This window comes from Pempheris klunzingeri, chromosome 18 (assembly GCF_042242105.1).
Source record: "Pempheris klunzingeri isolate RE-2024b chromosome 18, fPemKlu1.hap1, whole genome shotgun sequence".
Taxonomy (NCBI): domain Eukaryota; kingdom Metazoa; phylum Chordata; class Actinopteri; order Acropomatiformes; family Pempheridae; genus Pempheris; species Pempheris klunzingeri.
Genome location: NC_092029.1, coordinates 12,756,489 through 12,775,053, shown reverse-complemented (window position 1 = coordinate 12,775,053; position 18,565 = coordinate 12,756,489). Strand labels below are relative to the sequence as shown.

The 18,565-nt window shown below is 40.4% G+C and overlaps 3 protein-coding genes and 1 non-coding gene across 5 annotated transcripts; 1 reads left to right on the top strand and 3 right to left on the bottom strand.

Annotated features, from left to right (window-relative positions):
• Positions 1–505: 505 nt before the first annotated feature.
• LOC139218387 (U2 spliceosomal RNA) lies at positions 506–696 on the top strand. Its single transcript, XR_011585656.1, has one exon. It is a non-coding gene; the product is annotated as a U2 spliceosomal RNA (small nuclear RNA).
• Positions 697–2,549: 1,853 nt separating this feature from the next.
• On the bottom strand, positions 2,550–3,562 carry gtf2h5 (general transcription factor IIH, polypeptide 5). 2 transcript variants are annotated; one of them, XM_070849667.1, is made up of 3 exons: positions 3,472–3,562; positions 3,022–3,110; positions 2,550–2,895 (listed from the first exon to the last, which is right to left on the bottom strand). In XM_070849667.1, the coding sequence occupies exons 2-3, from the start codon at positions 3,054–3,056 to the stop codon at positions 2,715–2,717; spliced, it is 216 nt and encodes a 71-aa protein (XP_070705768.1). In that variant the 5' UTR covers positions 3,057–3,110; positions 3,472–3,562; the 3' UTR covers positions 2,550–2,714. The 2 variants fall into 2 exon arrangements, with proteins under 2 accessions (XP_070705768.1, XP_070705769.1); XM_070849668.1 differs by having other exon boundaries at positions 3,468–3,552.
• Positions 3,563–4,174: 612 nt separating this feature from the next.
• Positions 4,175–12,680, bottom strand: serac1 (serine active site containing 1). The gene is made up of 17 exons (XM_070849084.1): positions 12,642–12,680; positions 11,892–11,992; positions 11,696–11,732; positions 11,428–11,570; positions 10,887–10,976; positions 8,497–8,628; positions 8,289–8,410; positions 7,883–8,011; positions 7,623–7,736; positions 7,169–7,331; positions 6,671–6,821; positions 6,422–6,563; positions 6,069–6,169; positions 5,690–5,787; positions 5,332–5,514; positions 5,098–5,241; positions 4,175–4,970 (listed from the first exon to the last, which is right to left on the bottom strand). Exons 2-17 carry the CDS (start codon positions 11,983–11,985, stop codon positions 4,834–4,836), a joined length of 1,980 nt encoding a protein of 659 aa, XP_070705185.1. The 5' UTR covers positions 11,986–11,992; positions 12,642–12,680; the 3' UTR covers positions 4,175–4,833.
• Positions 12,681–13,624: 944 nt separating this feature from the next.
• myct1a (myc target 1a) lies at positions 13,625–16,035 on the bottom strand. The gene is made up of 2 exons (XM_070849574.1): positions 15,716–16,035; positions 13,625–14,766 (listed from the first exon to the last, which is right to left on the bottom strand). Exons 1-2 carry the CDS (start codon positions 15,768–15,770, stop codon positions 14,219–14,221), a joined length of 603 nt encoding a protein of 200 aa, XP_070705675.1. The 5' UTR covers positions 15,771–16,035; the 3' UTR covers positions 13,625–14,218.
• Between the last annotated feature and the right edge of the window lie 2,530 nt (positions 16,036–18,565).

The following is an 18,565-nucleotide window of genomic DNA, read 5'->3' as shown; positions in this document are numbered from 1 at the left end:
CAACATGGCTTACTTATGAGCAGTCGAAGTTTGAGTGCAATGTCCTTCTTAGTTTCCTTCACCAGAGGGAGACAGAGCTCCATTAATATTTGTGAATGCGTTAGCTTTCAGAGGTAAACTCATGCATTTTGTTCATTCTCGTCCACACACGCGACCAGAAATAGTTGTACTTAATCTCGATTGTATAGTTTAACTGAATAAACAAACAGTTCTGCCGCAATAGAAGCGTTAAAAAGCATTTTAAGGTACAACTCAATAGCGATAGCTCATTGGACAGTAGTGCATCACGTGACCAGAAATAACATTAACCCGCATTCACTATCGTAATGTTCACTATCGTAATGTTCCGTATTTAGAGTGTGCATTTTGGTGCCGATCAGTTATAAAACATTAAACTACGCTTTTGCTCTTTGTTGGCGTTTTTTGTGGTTTTTGAAATTATGTTAAACCGTGAGTCAGGATCGCAGTGAGGAAAATGACTCCACCACTTCGCCAGAATGTGGGTATCGCTTCTCGGCCTTTTGGCTAAGATCAAGTGTAGTATCTGTTCTTATCAGTTTAATATCTGATACGTCCCCTACCCGGGGACCATATATTAAATTGATTTTTGGAACAGGGAGATGGAATAGGGGCTTGCTCCGTCCACTCCACGCATCGACCTGGTATTGCAGTACCTCCAGGAACGGTGCACCCCCCTTACTATGTCTAAAGAAAATAACACAATGGGTGATATATGTAGAGCAGAGGTGATTCACTGTGTATCTATCGCCCTGTGACCTAATAACATGCTCAGTCAGTACTGTTATCAACCTAATGAAAGCAGTAATAGTTAGAAGAGAGTAGATTGTAAAAGCAAGAGTGCTGCATGATGAAAGCATCTGTTCATTGTTATGTCCTGACACTGATCGATAGGATTGAATCTGTTGTTTGGCTCCGTTGGTCTGTAGTTCTGCTCACTCCCCAGAAGTGCAAATCCTCTGATGTGGTTTCACAGTCTGAAAAACACTTAATTGTACGTGTGCACTTATTTATTTTAGTTACCAACATATTTTTTCCTGGCTGGTATCAATAAAGAGAGAAACATACAGTATAGATAGACACAGAATACTTTATGAACTAAAACTAATCAGCAAGTAGTGTTTAAGCTGCAGGAGTTTGTCACATACTGCTCAACTTATGTGGCTTTATAATGGCTCAAATGTTCAGTAGTCTCTACTGAACATTTGCGTTTTATTTAAACGTCGTTTAAACGTTTTATTTAAACATCAAAACAGTAAAAGTCAATCTGTATCAATCATAGGAGTCTAAAGCCGATTCAGTATTAGCTGTTTTAGTGTTGAGATAAAATGTACTTCCTTTAAAATGTTTAAAGTTTTAGTAGCTTTTTTGTTCTTTACATATTTGATTTAAGTGCCATAATGTTTGAGTTCAATAGAAAACCGATGAAAGCTGAGTTTGGAGTCAGATCATTTCGATATGTGGATGTGGAATTTAACATGAATAATCAGGAGCCGAATCATAGTGAACATTACTATCCAAACCACTCAACACAAAATGTAACAGAAAACAGAAAATAAAACAAATGAAATATTGTGGCTCTGTCTCAGGGTCGGAATTACACCCCAGCCAGTGCATTGGATACCCCGGAGTTTGGCCGTAATGCCCCTTCTTCAAAATCAACCCGACCAGTCTGACATGCTCTGTTTTCATCTGGCTGTTGTGCCCTTAAGAAAGTTCTGGAATTCCTAATTTAAAAACTACTAATTTACTAACTCATTTAAATAATGTGATTACATTTTACATTTAACCACATTATTTGATTTCAGTGATAATTTCACAACATACACCCAGACCAAAATGATCCTGAGAGTCACCTGAAGAATCTTGCTGTCAAGTTCCCTCCTATGGATTGGATGAGCAGACACTTTTGGGGGAATGGTCTTCATTTAAAGGCATCTTCTGACTGGTAGGCTGAAGGTGAGAGCCATTTCACACAGCTAGCTTTGTCCCTTATCAAGTCACATCTCATATTCATGTGCCTTGCTTACTGATTGATTTAATTGTAGGACTGATCAAGAATCAGCTTGATAAATAATTCTAGTTTTGTGATCACTTTGTTTACAGTGTTTTATATGGAGCCAATCCCAGCTGACTTTGGGTGAGAGGTGGGATACACCCTGGACTGGTTAACAGTCAGTCACAGGACAATGAACAGAAAATGGTGTATTAAAATCAGGACTGACTATAGGACTATAAGTAACATTGCGTCTTTTTAACATATGGTGAAATGACAACTCCAACGTTGTGACGTGTGATCTTTGCACTGAACATAAGGTTATTAAATTTATTTGTGCTACTTATTATTTTAGTCAAACATTATGATGGTCATCATACCTGCATTAAATGAGGTGAAAAATAACACCCCTTCCCCAATAACCTGTCTCTTTATAGCCTTTTATTTTGATTCTCTGCGTTCAACAACCCTCAATAAAAGGCAACTCAAATCAGTAATTTTAACTAAGATCATACAAAACAAACCATGCAATGTCTTCATTTTAATTTCAACACTTTTCACTTTAATGTAACACAAAAATGGGCAATTGCTCAACATGCCAAGTCCACAGTTCAAACATTGCAAATCATGTTCACTTTAAAGACAAACTGTGAAACCGTCCAAAGTCCAAGAAGAAACAGCTCATTGAAAGAGTTGAGAGTTATTTCTGTGTGATGGGGAATGAATTCTGGTCCATTAACTCTCCAACTCTCTCCTGGAGGGTGTGGACCACCTCTGCCAGGATGAAGACGTGTGTGTCATCAAGGTCCTTGAGGATGAACTTCTTTCCCAGGGCCATTGTTTCATCCAGGTAGAGGAGGAACTGTTTCATGGCCGGATCACTGGTCCAGTTAGCGGAGGACGGAGGACGGGGAGACAACTGCGTAAGTCATTACATTCTGCACAGATTTGAGGAGTAATATACTTAAGACACAAATATTTCTGTGCAGCGCTATTATTTTCCTTACCATTCAACAAGGACACCTTTGTGTACGTTGACCATGTTGACACAGTTGCAGAGAAATCGGGGGTCTTTGCTAATTAAAATGTTCAGAACCTGCAGCACAAAAAACAAAGCTGAAGTAAACATGAGTAGCTAACGCAGCAATAAGTTATCTCAGGACAGTACATACATGCAAGGAAACGTAAAGCTAGACTCTAAAAGTATGGCATGGTAAGGTTTTGTAAGAAACAGTCCTTTTAAAATATGTTAACGTCATCATAACATCAGAAACAGACGAGAAACGTTTTTGTTTAATGAACAAAACTGCTAGCTTCGGTCTATGGATTTTAGCCTGGTTAGCATGCTAGTGCTAACGTTAGCTCAAAAGTAAGACAAAAAAAATGTGCCGTTAAGTATTGCCGAATTCAAATAATATCCAACAAAACAAGCGACCAATTAATATGTTCATACCTACATTCAAGCGAAGGAGTTGAGAAAGAAGAGAGGACTTTCATTAACCGGATTGCTGTGCTCGTTTCTTATGCTAACTTTCAGACAGACGTAGGGTAACGTACGGTGTGGACCAAGGGACAATCCTGTGTGAAACACAATCTGCCCATGTCGCAAAAATATAGTAAATTACAGATTTCAATATCTGAAATTATTCATGACTCCCCCATAATTACAAATAGTTACAATGCATTTATCAGTGAGGAAACGGGTTAATCGTCCTTCACAGGTGTGTAATTTTATATTACTATGTTGTTTAATAATATTTTATTGTGTTTCACAATGTCAGAACTGAATTAATCTATTATTGAGGTTGTTATTTGCAGTCATGTTCAATTGGGGTGTAATATATTGAGGTGTTTCTGATATTTTGCCCACCCCATTTATAAATATGAGGGGGCAAATTAGAAACACATCTCATTATATACAACTTATATCCACTACTACACTAACTACAACCTCAGTAATAAACATAGTTTAATTAACACTTCTTGAAAAGTTTTAACTCCATTACGTCTTCAAAAAGCTACAATATGTGGTAGAGCTGTTGTACTTGATTGCATGAGATTGTGTAGGTGTACCTAATAAAGTAGCCAGTGAGTGTATTTCACGACACTAGTATTAATGTTGTAAGACAAAAGTGGCTTTAAGATGAAAAACAGTCAAAGGAAGCTTCCAACATCATACATTTATTCATTGTAAGCATTGCCAGTGTCAATTTGGACCACAAACATATGCGGATTAAACACCAAATGCTTGTTTAGTCCCGCTCAAATAAATAAAGCAACCTGAACTAATGTTAATAGAGGTCCATTTCAGGTAAGGTCCAGGGAGGAATATGTTTTGGCAAACAACATGACTGTCATACTGTAGTTAGAACAAGACACAGACATATAAAAGTAAAATCTTAAACCATAGCTCTGGTCAAAAATACTGTGGGGCCTGAATGACACGTCAGTGCACCTGCAAGTAAATAGTATCAACATTATGTGCTATATGTTAAGTGCCAGAAAAATAAAATATTGGATAAATGTTATTGATCAGAACATATTTGTAAACGTAATTATTCATATGATCTTTAAAACTCTTGTGACTTACTAGTGAGCGTGACCAATGTAGGATGATGACCAGGAGAACAAAATGATAACTCTTCACAGTAATTAATATGTGAAATAAATTGAATTCTCTTCATTCTATTAGGATCACATTAGTGGTTCTTTATAAATATACAACAAGAAGAGGCAGATATGTGTCAAATTGATTCTGGGGGGGTTGGTTCAAGTAAATGGCAGGTTGTATCAGTGTGTTTTGTGTTCATATATTTCAGTCACTGGCTGATGTAACTCTGCAGTGCTTCCTGGATGAACTTGAGACTGCGCTTGTACAGAAATGAGTCTTTCTTCTCTGGCTTGCAGATGTTGAGATGATCTACGTCCACCTCGATGAGCTCCCCAATGCTGAGATCTGAAACCAAACCAGAGCAAGCTCAAGGTAAGAATTAAGAGGAACACTACAGACATAAAGCTTTTGAAATCTATATTCTTGGTGCTCTTACTCTGTCTCATTTCCCATGTGCATTAGTGTTACATACTTGCTGACTGTGTCGGAACCACCAGTATCTTGACCATGGGTCCAATATTTGTTGGCAGCGTCTCTGCAAAGCTCAGAACCTTGAATTCCTTTTCTTTGGCGATGTTCAGGAAGTTCTCATTCAGGTTGCGCAGTGCTGGTGAGTCTTAAAAAACAACAACACAGGGATAACAACTCACAGTGGATATTGAACAAATTCTGTAAAACACAAGCTGTCTTTATTTTATTCGCATACCTTTACAAAGTTCTCTGACTTCTATAGAGGGAAAGAGGAGATATCTGACATTGACCGAGTACTCTGCCATCGAGGTGCCATGATGAGGAACACTATAGAACATAATGCCCTTGGTATTGTTTAACAGTCCTTGCATATCTGGGTCCTCTGAGGCATCCAGCAGCATTTTCTTCACAAGCAGCCCTAATGGAAAATCAAACACAGGCGCATACAGACAGGTAGTGCCAACTTTTAAATCAGACACATATAATCACATGTAGGCGCAGGTGTGAAAGAAGATTAAGCACTTTCTTTTTCATGTTGTGTTCAAGGGATCTGAGTAAAACATGCTTGTGGAAGGAAAGTTCTGACAAAATACCTCCCATACTGTGGGCTACCCAGACCACAGGCCTCTCTCCAACTCCCGCCAACTTTAACTTCTTTAGCAGCTCTTGACTTCTGTAGGCCAAGGTCTTCCTGAAGAGACAAAAGCAAAAAAATGAATGAATAGGGAACTGGAATTGTGCATAATGAATACTCAAACATGTGAGATGAAAAACATCTAATTTCAACAAGAATGGTAGCTACCTTTAAATAGTCATGATGTTGGATAGATTATACAAAAATTACCATTAGTAAGTAATAAATGTGTTAAGTAAGATGAAAATAACCAATAACAGAAAACATGCTTGCAATGTGCTACAATATTTTCGACTTAAAACACCAGTAGACACATGAAGAAACTACAGATTCCTCACCTCTGGTTCTCAGCTGGACACTTGGCCTTCCAGTCACTAAGGTGACTGTCGTACTCCACTGATAGTACTCTCAGATTTGGACAGTCAGCCGCCAACCATGACTGTAAATAAAAGAGAACACAGCAACAGAGAGAGATGGTTACTTTTCCTCAAGATTGATCAAAATCCGCATCAGATCTCAGATTTAATTGAGCAAACCAAACACTTCTGATTCTTCCCCATAACCAGATAGACAAATCCATAGTTGTTCCAAAAACGTAATTTCATTGTTGGGGGATTAAATGGAAAGACACTTTATGGTGATCCATAATACTGTTCAATAATCGATCGAAAGAATTTGGTGGATTTTTCACCTTTGGCCAGCACTCAGTGTAGTCTCCCCCACTCTCTGCCTCCTTCTGTTCCTCTAAAATATTTCGGTCCTTCTGCCTCCACGTTTTAAAAGCGGCCCCTAGAATCCCATGGATGAAGAGCACGTCTGCTTTGATTTGCTGGCTGTAAATTAACAAATTGTCAAATAGTGTTGGTTTACATATAAAATGAAATTAAATATTATAATTATAAATTATAAATATGAAAGAACAATAGAATTGTTTTCCTACTTGCCGCGTGTTTGTGGGTGGAGGATATAGACGCCGTCTTGGTATTTCTCTTTCACTGTCTCTCTATCCAGGTTGGCCAGAGCACGGGCTGCATGAGATGCCTGCATGACATGAGGGGACTGCATCATCTCAGCCAGGACAGATACCCAACCTGAAGGCATTAGACAGGTAAGGAAGACAGAGAGAGAAAAAAGATTGGATTCCTTATAATCTGTTGTTCAGTTAATACAATTGGGACAGAAAGTAATTAAGACAGAAATTAAAACCAGAAAATACAAACAAACAGCGGTGGATGATATTAAACATGTCTAGGCCAACAGTTGACAGCTGTGGTGACGACAGTAAAAAAAAAGGTTTATGTTTGATTAAGTCTTTCTAATAGTGAAGTATGCACATGCATCCAGTAGATCTGGCTTTTAATAACAACTTAGTACACCCAGCCAAGGTGACACATGACCAGAGTCCTCTATGGATTAATGAGATGAGTTTCAGACTCGCCTGACTGGGCTATGGCCTGGTGAATACTCTCATTGAGAGCCAAATTTCCTATGATACGAACAACGTTCCTTTGAATCTTCAAGGAGTCTCTACGAAGCTGATAAACCCTTTGGAGGAGCTGCAAACCCCCGTTGGCAACTATGTGATCACAGTGGCTCTGGACCTGCAGACAAGATGTGTTTCAGTAAGTTTCAGAATGTTTGTTCACCTTAGCAGGTGATCAGAATCAACCACAGTCTCCACATTAATTAGTCCAACTCACACAGATTGGTGTTCAGATATGGACTAAATTAACTGATGGCATAATGAGGTTAATAAGTATTTATCTCTGAAAAGAAGAAAACAAGAAATGCCCTTCTGTGTTGAACTGTAATTATGGTCATTTTAAGAAAAATAATGAGATAACTTTACCCCAAGACTGGGTCATGTTTAGAAGCATTATTGCCATCATTACCTTTGAGTGCTGCACCAGTGCCTGTAGGCAGAAGGATTCAACCTTCTCAGAGGGAACAGAGGTGAGGCTCTGGGCGTAAGGCAGCCCATTACCGCCAAAACACCACAAACCACCCTGCAACATAGTAGAACATATGGATTAGTAAGATAATTTAAATATTTGAATTGTCAACCTTTTTGAACAAGGAGTTGTTCTCCTTCCTGCTTTAGTAGTTACTTTTCAAAAGTGCATATGTATGTCCATCTTTCTAGCTCAGTTACCCGTTGTGCTGCCAAGGACTGGGTGCTCTCCCTGAGGGCCAATGAGGTGAAGTACTGAACACATTTGTCCACATCAGACTGAGGCAGAGATCCCAGCAGCTGCCTCAGTTCATCTTCTGCCGACAAACCCTGTGAAAAAACACTTTCTAGTTATCATCTGACATACTAGGGTAATCTAATGCTAAGGTAAAGAATCAATAGTGTCCCTTACAGATCAACAACTACACATGCAAAAGCCTTTTCCAACAATATCCAATAAAATGAATCTGATTTGTTGAAAAAACTCTTAAAGAAATACAAAATCAAAAAGTGTAGAGGCCACCATGTTTAGTTAAGAAACAAAGTCTGTGGGTGAGTGTTGTTTGCAAGTAATGCAGATAAAGAGGTGTTCTACAGAGATACTTACGTCCTCCAGGTCAGGCAGTGCAGGTGAACGCAGGAAGAATCGAAGGTCTACCTGAAGGGTCCGGGCCAGGCCCACAGCTGTTCTCTGGTCTATAATCTGGGCTGCTGTCTGGTACTGGTAGTCTGCGTTATTGACAACAGGTATGAACTAATCCACCTCACTTCACTTGTTGTATATACAGTAAACCTGAAGTGATGTGCATTTTTACCATGCCAGTGGTGATTGTCTGCAAGCTCATGTACAGCCTGTAGTCTGATTGCTTTATTAGCTGACTGTGTCCTCTTCAGTAAGACCCATAATGCCACCTCATGTGGGTCTGCATCCACATGGCTAAAGTGCTCTATGGTGTACAAACAGAGAAAAAAACTGGCAGAACATTTACAAAGCAAAGAGGATAAAGGGTGCTACAAATATTCCTAAAGGCATTGCGGAAATGCATTTAAACTACAACTACTGTGACCAACTACAGTAGGATCTACGGTACCACTTTCAGATTATTACATCAGCTACAAAGTCACAAACCTTGTGGTTTCAAACCTTGTGTCATCAACTTGGCAGCTATTCATTTTTCAAAAGTCAAAAGTTTATTTATTAGATGTTTTACCAGAGTATAATTTCATGGAAATGCTGTCATAGATTTCTATAATCTTAAAAAAAAAAAAATAGTGCATTTACAAGTAAAAGTGAGGGATTCCTACTGAGTCAGTATAAAGTGAACAAAAATATATCAGTCATGTGTATTAGAGCCAATTGCACAATATACACATTAATGCCCAAACTATGTGACATTCAAAACAGGATACGCGTGTACAATGCAGGTGTTTCCTTTATACACACTGCACGTCATGATGGATAACTGCATTTGTCTGAGAATAAATATACAGTGGGGAAAATAAGTATTTGATACACTGCCAATCTTGCAAGTTTTCCCACTTACAAAGAATGGACAGGTCTGTAATTTGTATCGTAGGTACACTTCAACTGTGAGAGACAGAATCTAAAAAAAAAAATCCAGAAAAACACATTGTATGATTTTTAAATAATTCATTTGCATTTTATTGCATGAAATAAGTATTTGATACAATAGAAAAAGAGAACTTAATATTTGGTACAGAAACCTTTGTTTACAATTACAGAGGTCAGACGTTTCCTGTAGTTCTTGACCAGGTTTGCACACACTGCAGCAGGGATTTTGGCCCACTCCTCCATACAGATCTTCTCCAGATCTTTCAGGTTTCAGGGCTGTCGCTGGGCAACACAGAGTTTCAGCTCCCTCCAAAGATTTTCTATTGGGTTCAGGTCTGGAGACTGGCTAGCCCACTCCAGGACCTTGAAATGCTTCTTACGGAGCTACTCCTTAGTTGCCCTGGCTGTGTGTTTTGGGTCATGCTGGAAGACCCAGCCACGACCCATCTTCAATGCTCTTACTGAGGGAAGGAGGTTGCTGCCCAAAATCTCGCGATACATGGCCCCATCCATCCTCCCCTCAATATGGTGCAGTCGTCCTGTCCCCTTTGCAGAAAAGCACCCCCAAAGTACGATGTTTCCACCCCCATGATTCACGGTTCGGATGCTGTTCTTGGGGTTGTACTCATCCTTCTTCTTCCTCCAAACACACCAAGTGGAGTTTAAACCAAAAAGCTCTATTTTGGTCTCATCTGAGCACATGACCTTCTCCCATGTCTCCTCTGGATCATCCAGATGGTCATTGGCAAACTTCAGACGGGCCTGGATGTGTGCTGGCTTGAGCAGGGGGACCTTGCGTGAGCTGCAGGATTTTAATCCATGACGGCGTAGTGTGTTACTATTGGTAACCTTTGAGACTGTGGTCCCAGCTCTCTTCAGGTCATTGACCAGCTCCTTTCGTGTAGTTCTGGGCTAATCCCTCACCTTTCTCTGATCATTGATACCCCACGAGGTGAGATCTTGCATGGAGCCCCAGACCGAGGGAGATTGACAGTCATCTTGAGTTTCTTCCATTTTCTAATAATTGCACCAACAGTTGTTGCCTTCTCACCAAGCTGCTTGCCTATTGTCCTGTAGCCCATCCCAGCCATATGCAGGTCTACAATTTTGTCCCTGGTGTCCTTAGACAGCTCTTTGGTCTTGCCCATGTTGGAGAGGTTGGAGTCTGATTGATTGAGTGTGTGGACAGGTGTCTTTTATACAGGTAACGAGTTCAAACAGGAGCAATTAATACAGGTAATGAGTGGAGAATAGGAGGGCTTTTTAAAAAACAGGTCTGTGAGAGCCAGAATTCTTGCTGGTTGGTAGGGGATCAAATACTTATTTCATGCAACAAAATGCAAATTAATTATTTAAAAATCATACAATGTGTTTTTCTGGATTTTTTTTAGATTCTGTCTCTCACAGTTGATGGGTACCTACGATAAAAATTACAGACCTGTCCATTCTTTGTAAGTGGGAAAACTTGCAAGATCGGCAGTGTATCAAATACTTATTTTCCCTACTGTATGTGTTTAGCAGCAACTTTGCAATTGTGGGTACGCGAGGGGCAGTTCGCCAGTTTTACACTGCACTGCAAGTGTGATCTTTAGGTGAACTGGTGCAGTATAACAACAGCTTTTGGTTTCTTACCATCTAGTGATTGAAGCAGAAGCCTAGATGATATTTCTAGAAACCTCCTTGCTGCTTTATGAAGTTCCCTCCTTGCTTTGTGTGTAAGCCCTGGAAAAGACACACAGTTTAACTACAATGACCTAGAAAACCTGAGTAACATTTCTACAAAAACACTACCAAGATAACAGAAGCTATTTAGTACTGGTTTGTAATTGGTATCTTAGTGTAGGTTTGTACATGGTAATTTCCATTAAATAAGTAAACCTTGACCACTGGAAGTGAGATCAGTCAGCAGACTGCCCAAAGTATGCAGGCAGGAAAGACAGTAAAGAGGGGAAGCAAGGAACGACAGGAAGTACTGTTAACAGATGTCACTGGGCACCTGGACTTGGCAAACTTGAACAAGCAATGAATAAAGCCACTCAGCATAATTTCCAGGTGTTATCCAGCTGGACTTGGACATGAGATCATGTCCAAAAACAATACATCTGATCTAAAAGGAATTATCAGAATGGTCTTATTCTTTTCAGGTTTGGCCTATGTGAATGACATTAAGTACCTGCAGCGAGGTTCTCCTTTTCATCTGAGGGAGTGGCTCTCAGATAGATGTAAGACTTGTACTTCTCTTGAAGAATTGCACTAGTGTCAATGGTCACAGCCTTGTCCAAGGACACCACTTCATAAGTGATAAACAGACAGCCCCTGTAGAAAGGTAACAGATAAGCTGGGGCACACTGAGTCCGTTTTTTATCACAGAAATTTGCAGCAATCAAATTTGGCCACTGAAGTCAAGAGTTTAAAAACTGTCTGTAAAAAGTGTAACTTACCCCAAGACAACAGCACCAGTTACTTTAGCAACCTTCCCTAGATTACAGTAGAAAATGAATCTACATTAGAGCAGGGTCTGAAGCTGTTCTGACAAAACCATAAAGCTAGATGGATCCATATATTTAGAGAACTATAATAAATTGGATTGCTGACAAAAGCAGCACACATGTAGGCTGATGATGTTCATTAACTTACTTAAATCTTTCCACTGCAGCACTTTCCTCACTCCAGGGGGCCCAGCTGTACTCAGCCTCCGACACCGGATCAAACGTAGAGCTGCAACAGACATCCTCCGTCTGCATGTCAAACAGTATGTTGGGACTGAGTTAATCACACGGACAAAGAAGACTAACCACTTATTTAAACTACGCCAAACCCACACTACAAACTTCCTTATCGTAGAGTCAGATGACACTAATGCTAAAGCTAATTTAATGTAAACTAAGTGTATAGTTGTCCAGCTACAAGACTCTAATGACCAAACAAGCGACAGTAACATCTAACCAAGTCATGGCAATAATTAATGCCAATTATTGTCAACTAAGTTAACTTACGTAAACTTATGTAAGGCGTCAAATCATTCATAAGTCTTGTAGCTAACGTTAGCCAACTTAGCTGCATTGCCCAGGAATAACTAAGCCAGTTATGTCTGTCACCTCAGCTGTCAGTCAGTCAGTCAGTCAGTCATCCAGCTTCATGTCCCACAAACAAACCTTAGGAAACTCATACTGTCAACACGAACACTTCAGCTAAACATACCGGCACGTTAGCTTAAACAAACGTACTCAACATTTAGCGTTAGCTAGCTTTCGGCTAACGCTTCACTTTTAGAGCTCAACGCCAGCGTACTAACATAAAGCTGTCCAGACGATATCTATAACTTTCCCTGTCGTATTTATTCAGAGCTTACCGTGTTTATCTACTGACAAGTTTTAAAAGGACTACCGTAATGTTCTCCACGGTTGCAGCAGCTCCCGGTGTTCATAAACAACACGCAAACTGGTCTCACAAATAAGACGTCATGTAGCGCAACTAACGCGACCAGACATGAAGGTAAAAACATAAAAAAACATACTTTGCTGTACCGTGTGTGATAATTTATGAGCTGTGTTATTGGGACATTATTTACTCAACATGAAGTAAAATATGACATGATGGTATATGGTGATGTGGTTTTACTGAAAGGAGGGCTGGTCCTCCTTTCCTCCTGTAGAGGCACCAGTGTCCTTCACCTCACAAGCTTTACTTTGGTATACCAGCTGAGGCTGGACAACAAATTATCTGTTTGCTTCAGTGGGGTGGACAAAATAATTGTGATAGATACAAACTATCATAATGTGCACAGAAAGAGGTGTAGATGCTGGTGGTGCTGGCTGGTTGACCTGAGGCTTTAGCTTTGGGGATATTGCATCAGATTACATTCAATCAGGTATGTCTTTCATAAGGTAGTTATTGTCTCCATCAATCCTCATCACAATGCAACATTGTGCACCACATTTGTCTTACAGTCAACAATTTGGATCACTACTGTATTGAGCTGTAATATTTTAAAGGTGTTCATGTTATTATGTCCATATCTTGTGTTGCCTTACACAACATGAGGCTACTGCTTTGTAGACCACAAGCTCTGAATGGAAATTCACTTGTCTTTGCTTTTGTTCTTGCTTTTATTGCATTAAGTTATGAGCAGAATTCTGTAAATTCCATTCAAATATAAAGTACAAAAACTTCGGACACATAATGCCCATCTTTCTGTGCATCTCTTTCTCACGCTCACATATACTGTACATGCAAACACACACACACAGTCAAAATTACTTTGAATACCACACACATCCTCATACCATAGCTCTGCAAAAATGTGTGGTGGAGCAATGAAAACATCGCATGAATTTAAAGCTGTCTCCACCAGGTTTTGCAAAGAAATGTCAATGACTCATGTACAATTTATTAAATACAGGTTAACACACAAACACTTGCCCTCCTTTAGGGCACACACACACAATCATTCTCTTTTGCATAGTTATTAGATGATCAGCAGGGACAAAGGAGAAGTCTTTGTTTGCAGCATAAATGCCCAGTCATCAGTGTGTAGCTGTAGATTTTTGCCTTGTCTAAATTAAACAAGGAGTCTGTGCAACCATGGTTGAGTGTCAATCACCACTAAATATAGACTGCTAATTTTTAAGCAGAATAATTCCTGTTTGTAAGCAGTCACTGCCATGCTGGTAAGAGAGTCAAATGATTGTTTTAAGATATTTTACACAAGTATTGAATGATGAAAGGCAAGTATGCATTAGTCAACATCAGATATACAGTATATTAACAAACCAAAAGGCAACCAAAATTGATTGTTGTTTTAGGGTGTTATTGTGGGCACACAATTGATCTAGTTGTCCTTGTACACTCCACAGCTTCATCTGGTCATAAAAATCAATACAGATCTTGTTCAGTATAATTTGTAAATCCATTTACAACTCTGGGCTCATTTAGTTAGAGTCAGAATGGTGGTCTCACTCCTCTCAGGTGCATGTTTCCTGATAAGCTCTAATAATGCTCTCATAAGCTGGTGGTGGGGTCTGTGTCGCATGGAAACCCCTCAAGCCGTTGTTTCCCCAAAATGACTCAGGTCTGGGTGAGATGGTAGCTGCCTGGCCCGCTGTTTGAGCTGACCCAGTCGCCGTGGTCAGGGTCGGTGTACGAGGCAGCGTGGTCTGGCTCCCCTCCTCTGCTTCCCTTGCAATTTGGCTGCACTGGAGGAGAGGGTGGAAGGTGGAGGCCCTGAAGCTGGATTTATGCCCGAGAGGGTCGAGGTGATCTGGGGAGGAAGTCTGGCGGTGGAAACTGAAAGCAGCACTGACCAAACTGTTGTTGCTACGGCGGTCATAGCTGCTGTTGCGGTTAAAGCCAGGGCGGTTACGGGAAGATGTGCGTGATTGGCGAGGAGGACGGCGGGTGATGCTGGCAGAGCCTGCTCTGCGTCGGGACATCCAAGTCAAGATCACGTAAACCAGGGCCCCCAAGACCAGACCCACCCCCATCGACACACAGAATGTGATGATCAGGGGGACTGTGAACAGAGAAATACACATTAAAAAGGATATTTTATCATCTTGAGCTTCACTATATATTTTTGATGGCTTGGTTTGTATGTGATTTGTTTTTATCTCCTCTGCCTCATTGACTTATTTACTCCTCAGATTCACTGTGTGGGATAAGAGTTTAAAAATGCATGTGCAATACATCTAACTGCACTTTAGCCTTAATGCCTTAGTGTCTTTTTTAATCATCCCTTGGGAATGGAAGGAATTTTAATTAGAATCTATGCCCTTACCAAGCTCACAAAAACCATCTGTTTGTAACAAATGGAGGATTGCCAACAGTGTCTTGCAAGATGGTGCCCCTTGACAAAATAAGAATAGGCTTTCCTCTTTCATGTTTACCAGAGCAAGTTTTTTTTGAGACAACAAACTGATTACGTTTCATTCCATCAAAAAAGGCCCTGACTTTTTGCTCATTGCTTCTTTGCCTTGGAAGCTGTAGTGCCAACATAAGCGAGCTTGAAAGAAGAGAGAGAATGCAGTGGCTAAGACAAATCCTGCTGGACTGCTGCCAGGGAAAACAAATCAATTTCCTTTCAATACAGTTAAGCGTTAAAAACACTGAACCAACTTTGCTACCAGCCATATTTCCACAGCAGCTTTTTTTCTTTAACTTTTGGAAAAGGGAAAGGAGACACTGGTCAAAAGTCATCTGGAAATGACATTTGGGGAAACTGGAAAAAGCACTAAGAAAAACATGTCAGTCCCTTATAGATTTGGAATGAGCATTTGTAACAATTGAGAAAGGTTTCCTTGTATATGATAATATGTTGTATAAAGTAATCCTCAAAAAGAAACGGGACCATGCTTTGTAAGAAAGGCGATTAATGCTTGAATTCCTAAGAGAACAACAGTGCCAATCAGAGAGACCACATGAAAAGACCAGCTAAAAGGGAAGGGAAGTTAAAAACAACTCACCAGCATCAAAAGACTGAAGTATTTCCAGAAAGAGATTTGTGTTGTTTTCAGCCATGACTTTATCTGTTGTGTTGAAAGAGAAGAAGACAGACTGATACTCAGTTCAGTCTGTCTTTCACTCTCTCTTCTTCTCCCTTCTCCTCGTCTTCTGTCAATTCTTGACTATCTCTCTTTCCTCTTGATGGATTTTCCTGTGTTCTTGCCTCCCCTCTTTCCTGTTCTCTCACTTTCTCCCTCTCTCGTCCCTTGCTCACTTTCTCTGTTAGTAATGTCTGTCTCCCTCGTAGGGAGACTCAGCCCAGAGGCACACAGGACTGGCGGCTAACTCTGGCAGTCGTCTTGTTTATGGAAGCGGAAAACTACACTGTCACATTTCCTGCTTTTCTGCTTGAAATTAGCAACAGGAGTGGCTTATCTATCCAGGACAGAGATCCTGGAGTTGGGGAGACAGGGTGTTGCTGTAATCACTTCCTCTCCCATCATTTCCTTCAGGTTGATTAATGTAAAACAGTGTCACCCAAACGCAGTAAAACTCTTAAGCTTTTACCATAGGAACGTCCACCACACTCCTTTCAGAAATGATAAATATCTCAATCTCTCATATTTTTTCCTTCCACCACAGAGACCATAAGTTGCCATAAGATGTACCAGGAGTTACAGCCTCAGGTCTGAAATAGGTATTAGAGGCAAAACCACAGCTGGAATTGATGGTGGCAATACTATGAGTGTCTTTAATTCCCAGTTTTAATGATGCAAAAATTATACTACTATGGTACATTTTTAACAGACTGTGAGCATGTAGCTATCGGCCTGTTCTGATTTTCAGCGTTTTTGTTAGTAAGCTCAGTCTTTCCACTGTGTCTGCCAGGTCAGCTGTGCCTGTATCGGACGTCTGGTCCTCTCTCAGTTGGAGAGACCCAGTAATAACATTGTAGTTTGATAAGATAGAAAAGCAGCACAGCTACTTTCATTGCACCAACACTTTTGGCTTTCAGCTTTTTTTATTTGATGAATCAGGATACAGTGAATACAAACGAAGCTCTTCATGTGGCTCCTTGGTCCCACAGTCAGCATTGTTTTAATCCAGTCCAAGCCAAATCTGCAAGGTCATCAATACAGTGAGACGGAAAGGACGCGAGTAGTCTTATTGGTATGCATCCAATGTAGACCGGCTCGTTTGCCCCCCCAGCTTTGGATTTAACTTTCCAGAGTTGACCATAAACCATCCTTCCCCTTAAATTCAACCTCATCATGAATCCAGTCAGCCTATTACTAATGTCCTTTAAAGTGAAAAAATACTGTGATACTTTGTGATTGTGCTTTACTAAGAAGCTGATTACTTCTGGCCTTCTCACTGGCAAAGACAGAGAGAGAGAAAGAGTAGCCCGTCCAAAGCCTGAACTTCCCTTGATTGTTGGCTCTGCTGTAAAACTTGTCCAAAATAACCAACAAACACCCACAACACCGTAAAATAGCATGTGTGGCCATTGTGTTCTGCTGTAGAGTAATTGCAGTGTAATGAGCCGTTCTGCTCAGAGGTGGAGGTGACATTCTTTGAGCTTTGTAGCTTAAGTTCATGGCCTTCTCAAAATGTCACTGGGCAGTGGTGGGAAATTACAGTGTGCTGTCCTTAGTATCTTGATAAGGAAATTTGTTTTCTGTGTTCTAGACATTATACAGAACAGCGAAAAGTTTAACATTTTTTAGCTTTTGTGAATGTATAAACTATGAATTATGCATAAACTAAGATAGGAAGGAAGGAAAAGGGATATGTTATGATTCAAAATATGATACCCCTCTGGTCAGCGATATTTGTATGTGGAGAGGCTGAGTTGGTTAGAAAACCAGCCTGGGGCGACGGCCTACCCTACACCATGTGTTTCTTTTATCCCCTCCTTGGCCAGTAGATGGAGTAATGCTACAGGAAAACCTCACAGCACATCTCATCGTGCCACAGTGAGCAGGCCCACTCCAAACCTGTCCATTCAAACATCCAGGTTAGCTAATCAACCTGTATTTTTCCACAGAAGTACTACATCACCCTTCATGTATTTTTGCAGAAAATTCATCCCACATAGCTTATGCAGAGTGATGAACAAGGGATGACAAAGAATGGTCTGCCATAACAAAGGCAGTGATTCCACTGTCCAGTTTTGCAAGATGTGTGACAATTTGTAGCCTTTTCTTTCTAGAAAACTTGAATGGGGTTGTGAATTGAATCTACATCCTTTTGATGTCTTATAACCTTGGTATACATTGGGCTTCAAACATCTGTGTAACTTATGCAATGCCATTTGTAACGAGGAGGATGAGGATTTGTTTGCTTTTTTAAAGGAAAAATCAGAGTCAAGACTACATTGAAATGTTAATTTAGACAGATAGTTTGTCAGTACATAAAATTGAGTTGCAGAGCAGCATTTCATTCTTTGGCATTATGTTTATTTTGACATGCAGGTTGACAACAAACTTTCTAATGAAATTTTAGGAAACTGCTGACTATGCATGACAGAGATTACCACACGAGCAGTCTTAGTCCCAGCTCTCTGCTCTCTGCAATGATTAGATAAGAAAACGGATTTTAACAGGTTTGGCTACTGAAGGAAGATTTCCTATTGACCCCCTGTGCTTTGTCTCTGCTCTCTGCTCTCCGCTGCTGCAGCAGCGTCTGCTCTCCCTTTTGCTGAATGTGTTTGGTCCTGTGGGGATCTGGACGGTAGAGGTCACCCCGAGCCGAGCTGCGTAAAAAATGCAGGAATCAGCAGTCCGACCCTGCTGCAGAGGAGCTGGCCAATTCAACTAAATCCCACAATGTATCACACTGGCATGTCAAACAGCTGATTCTGACAGCAT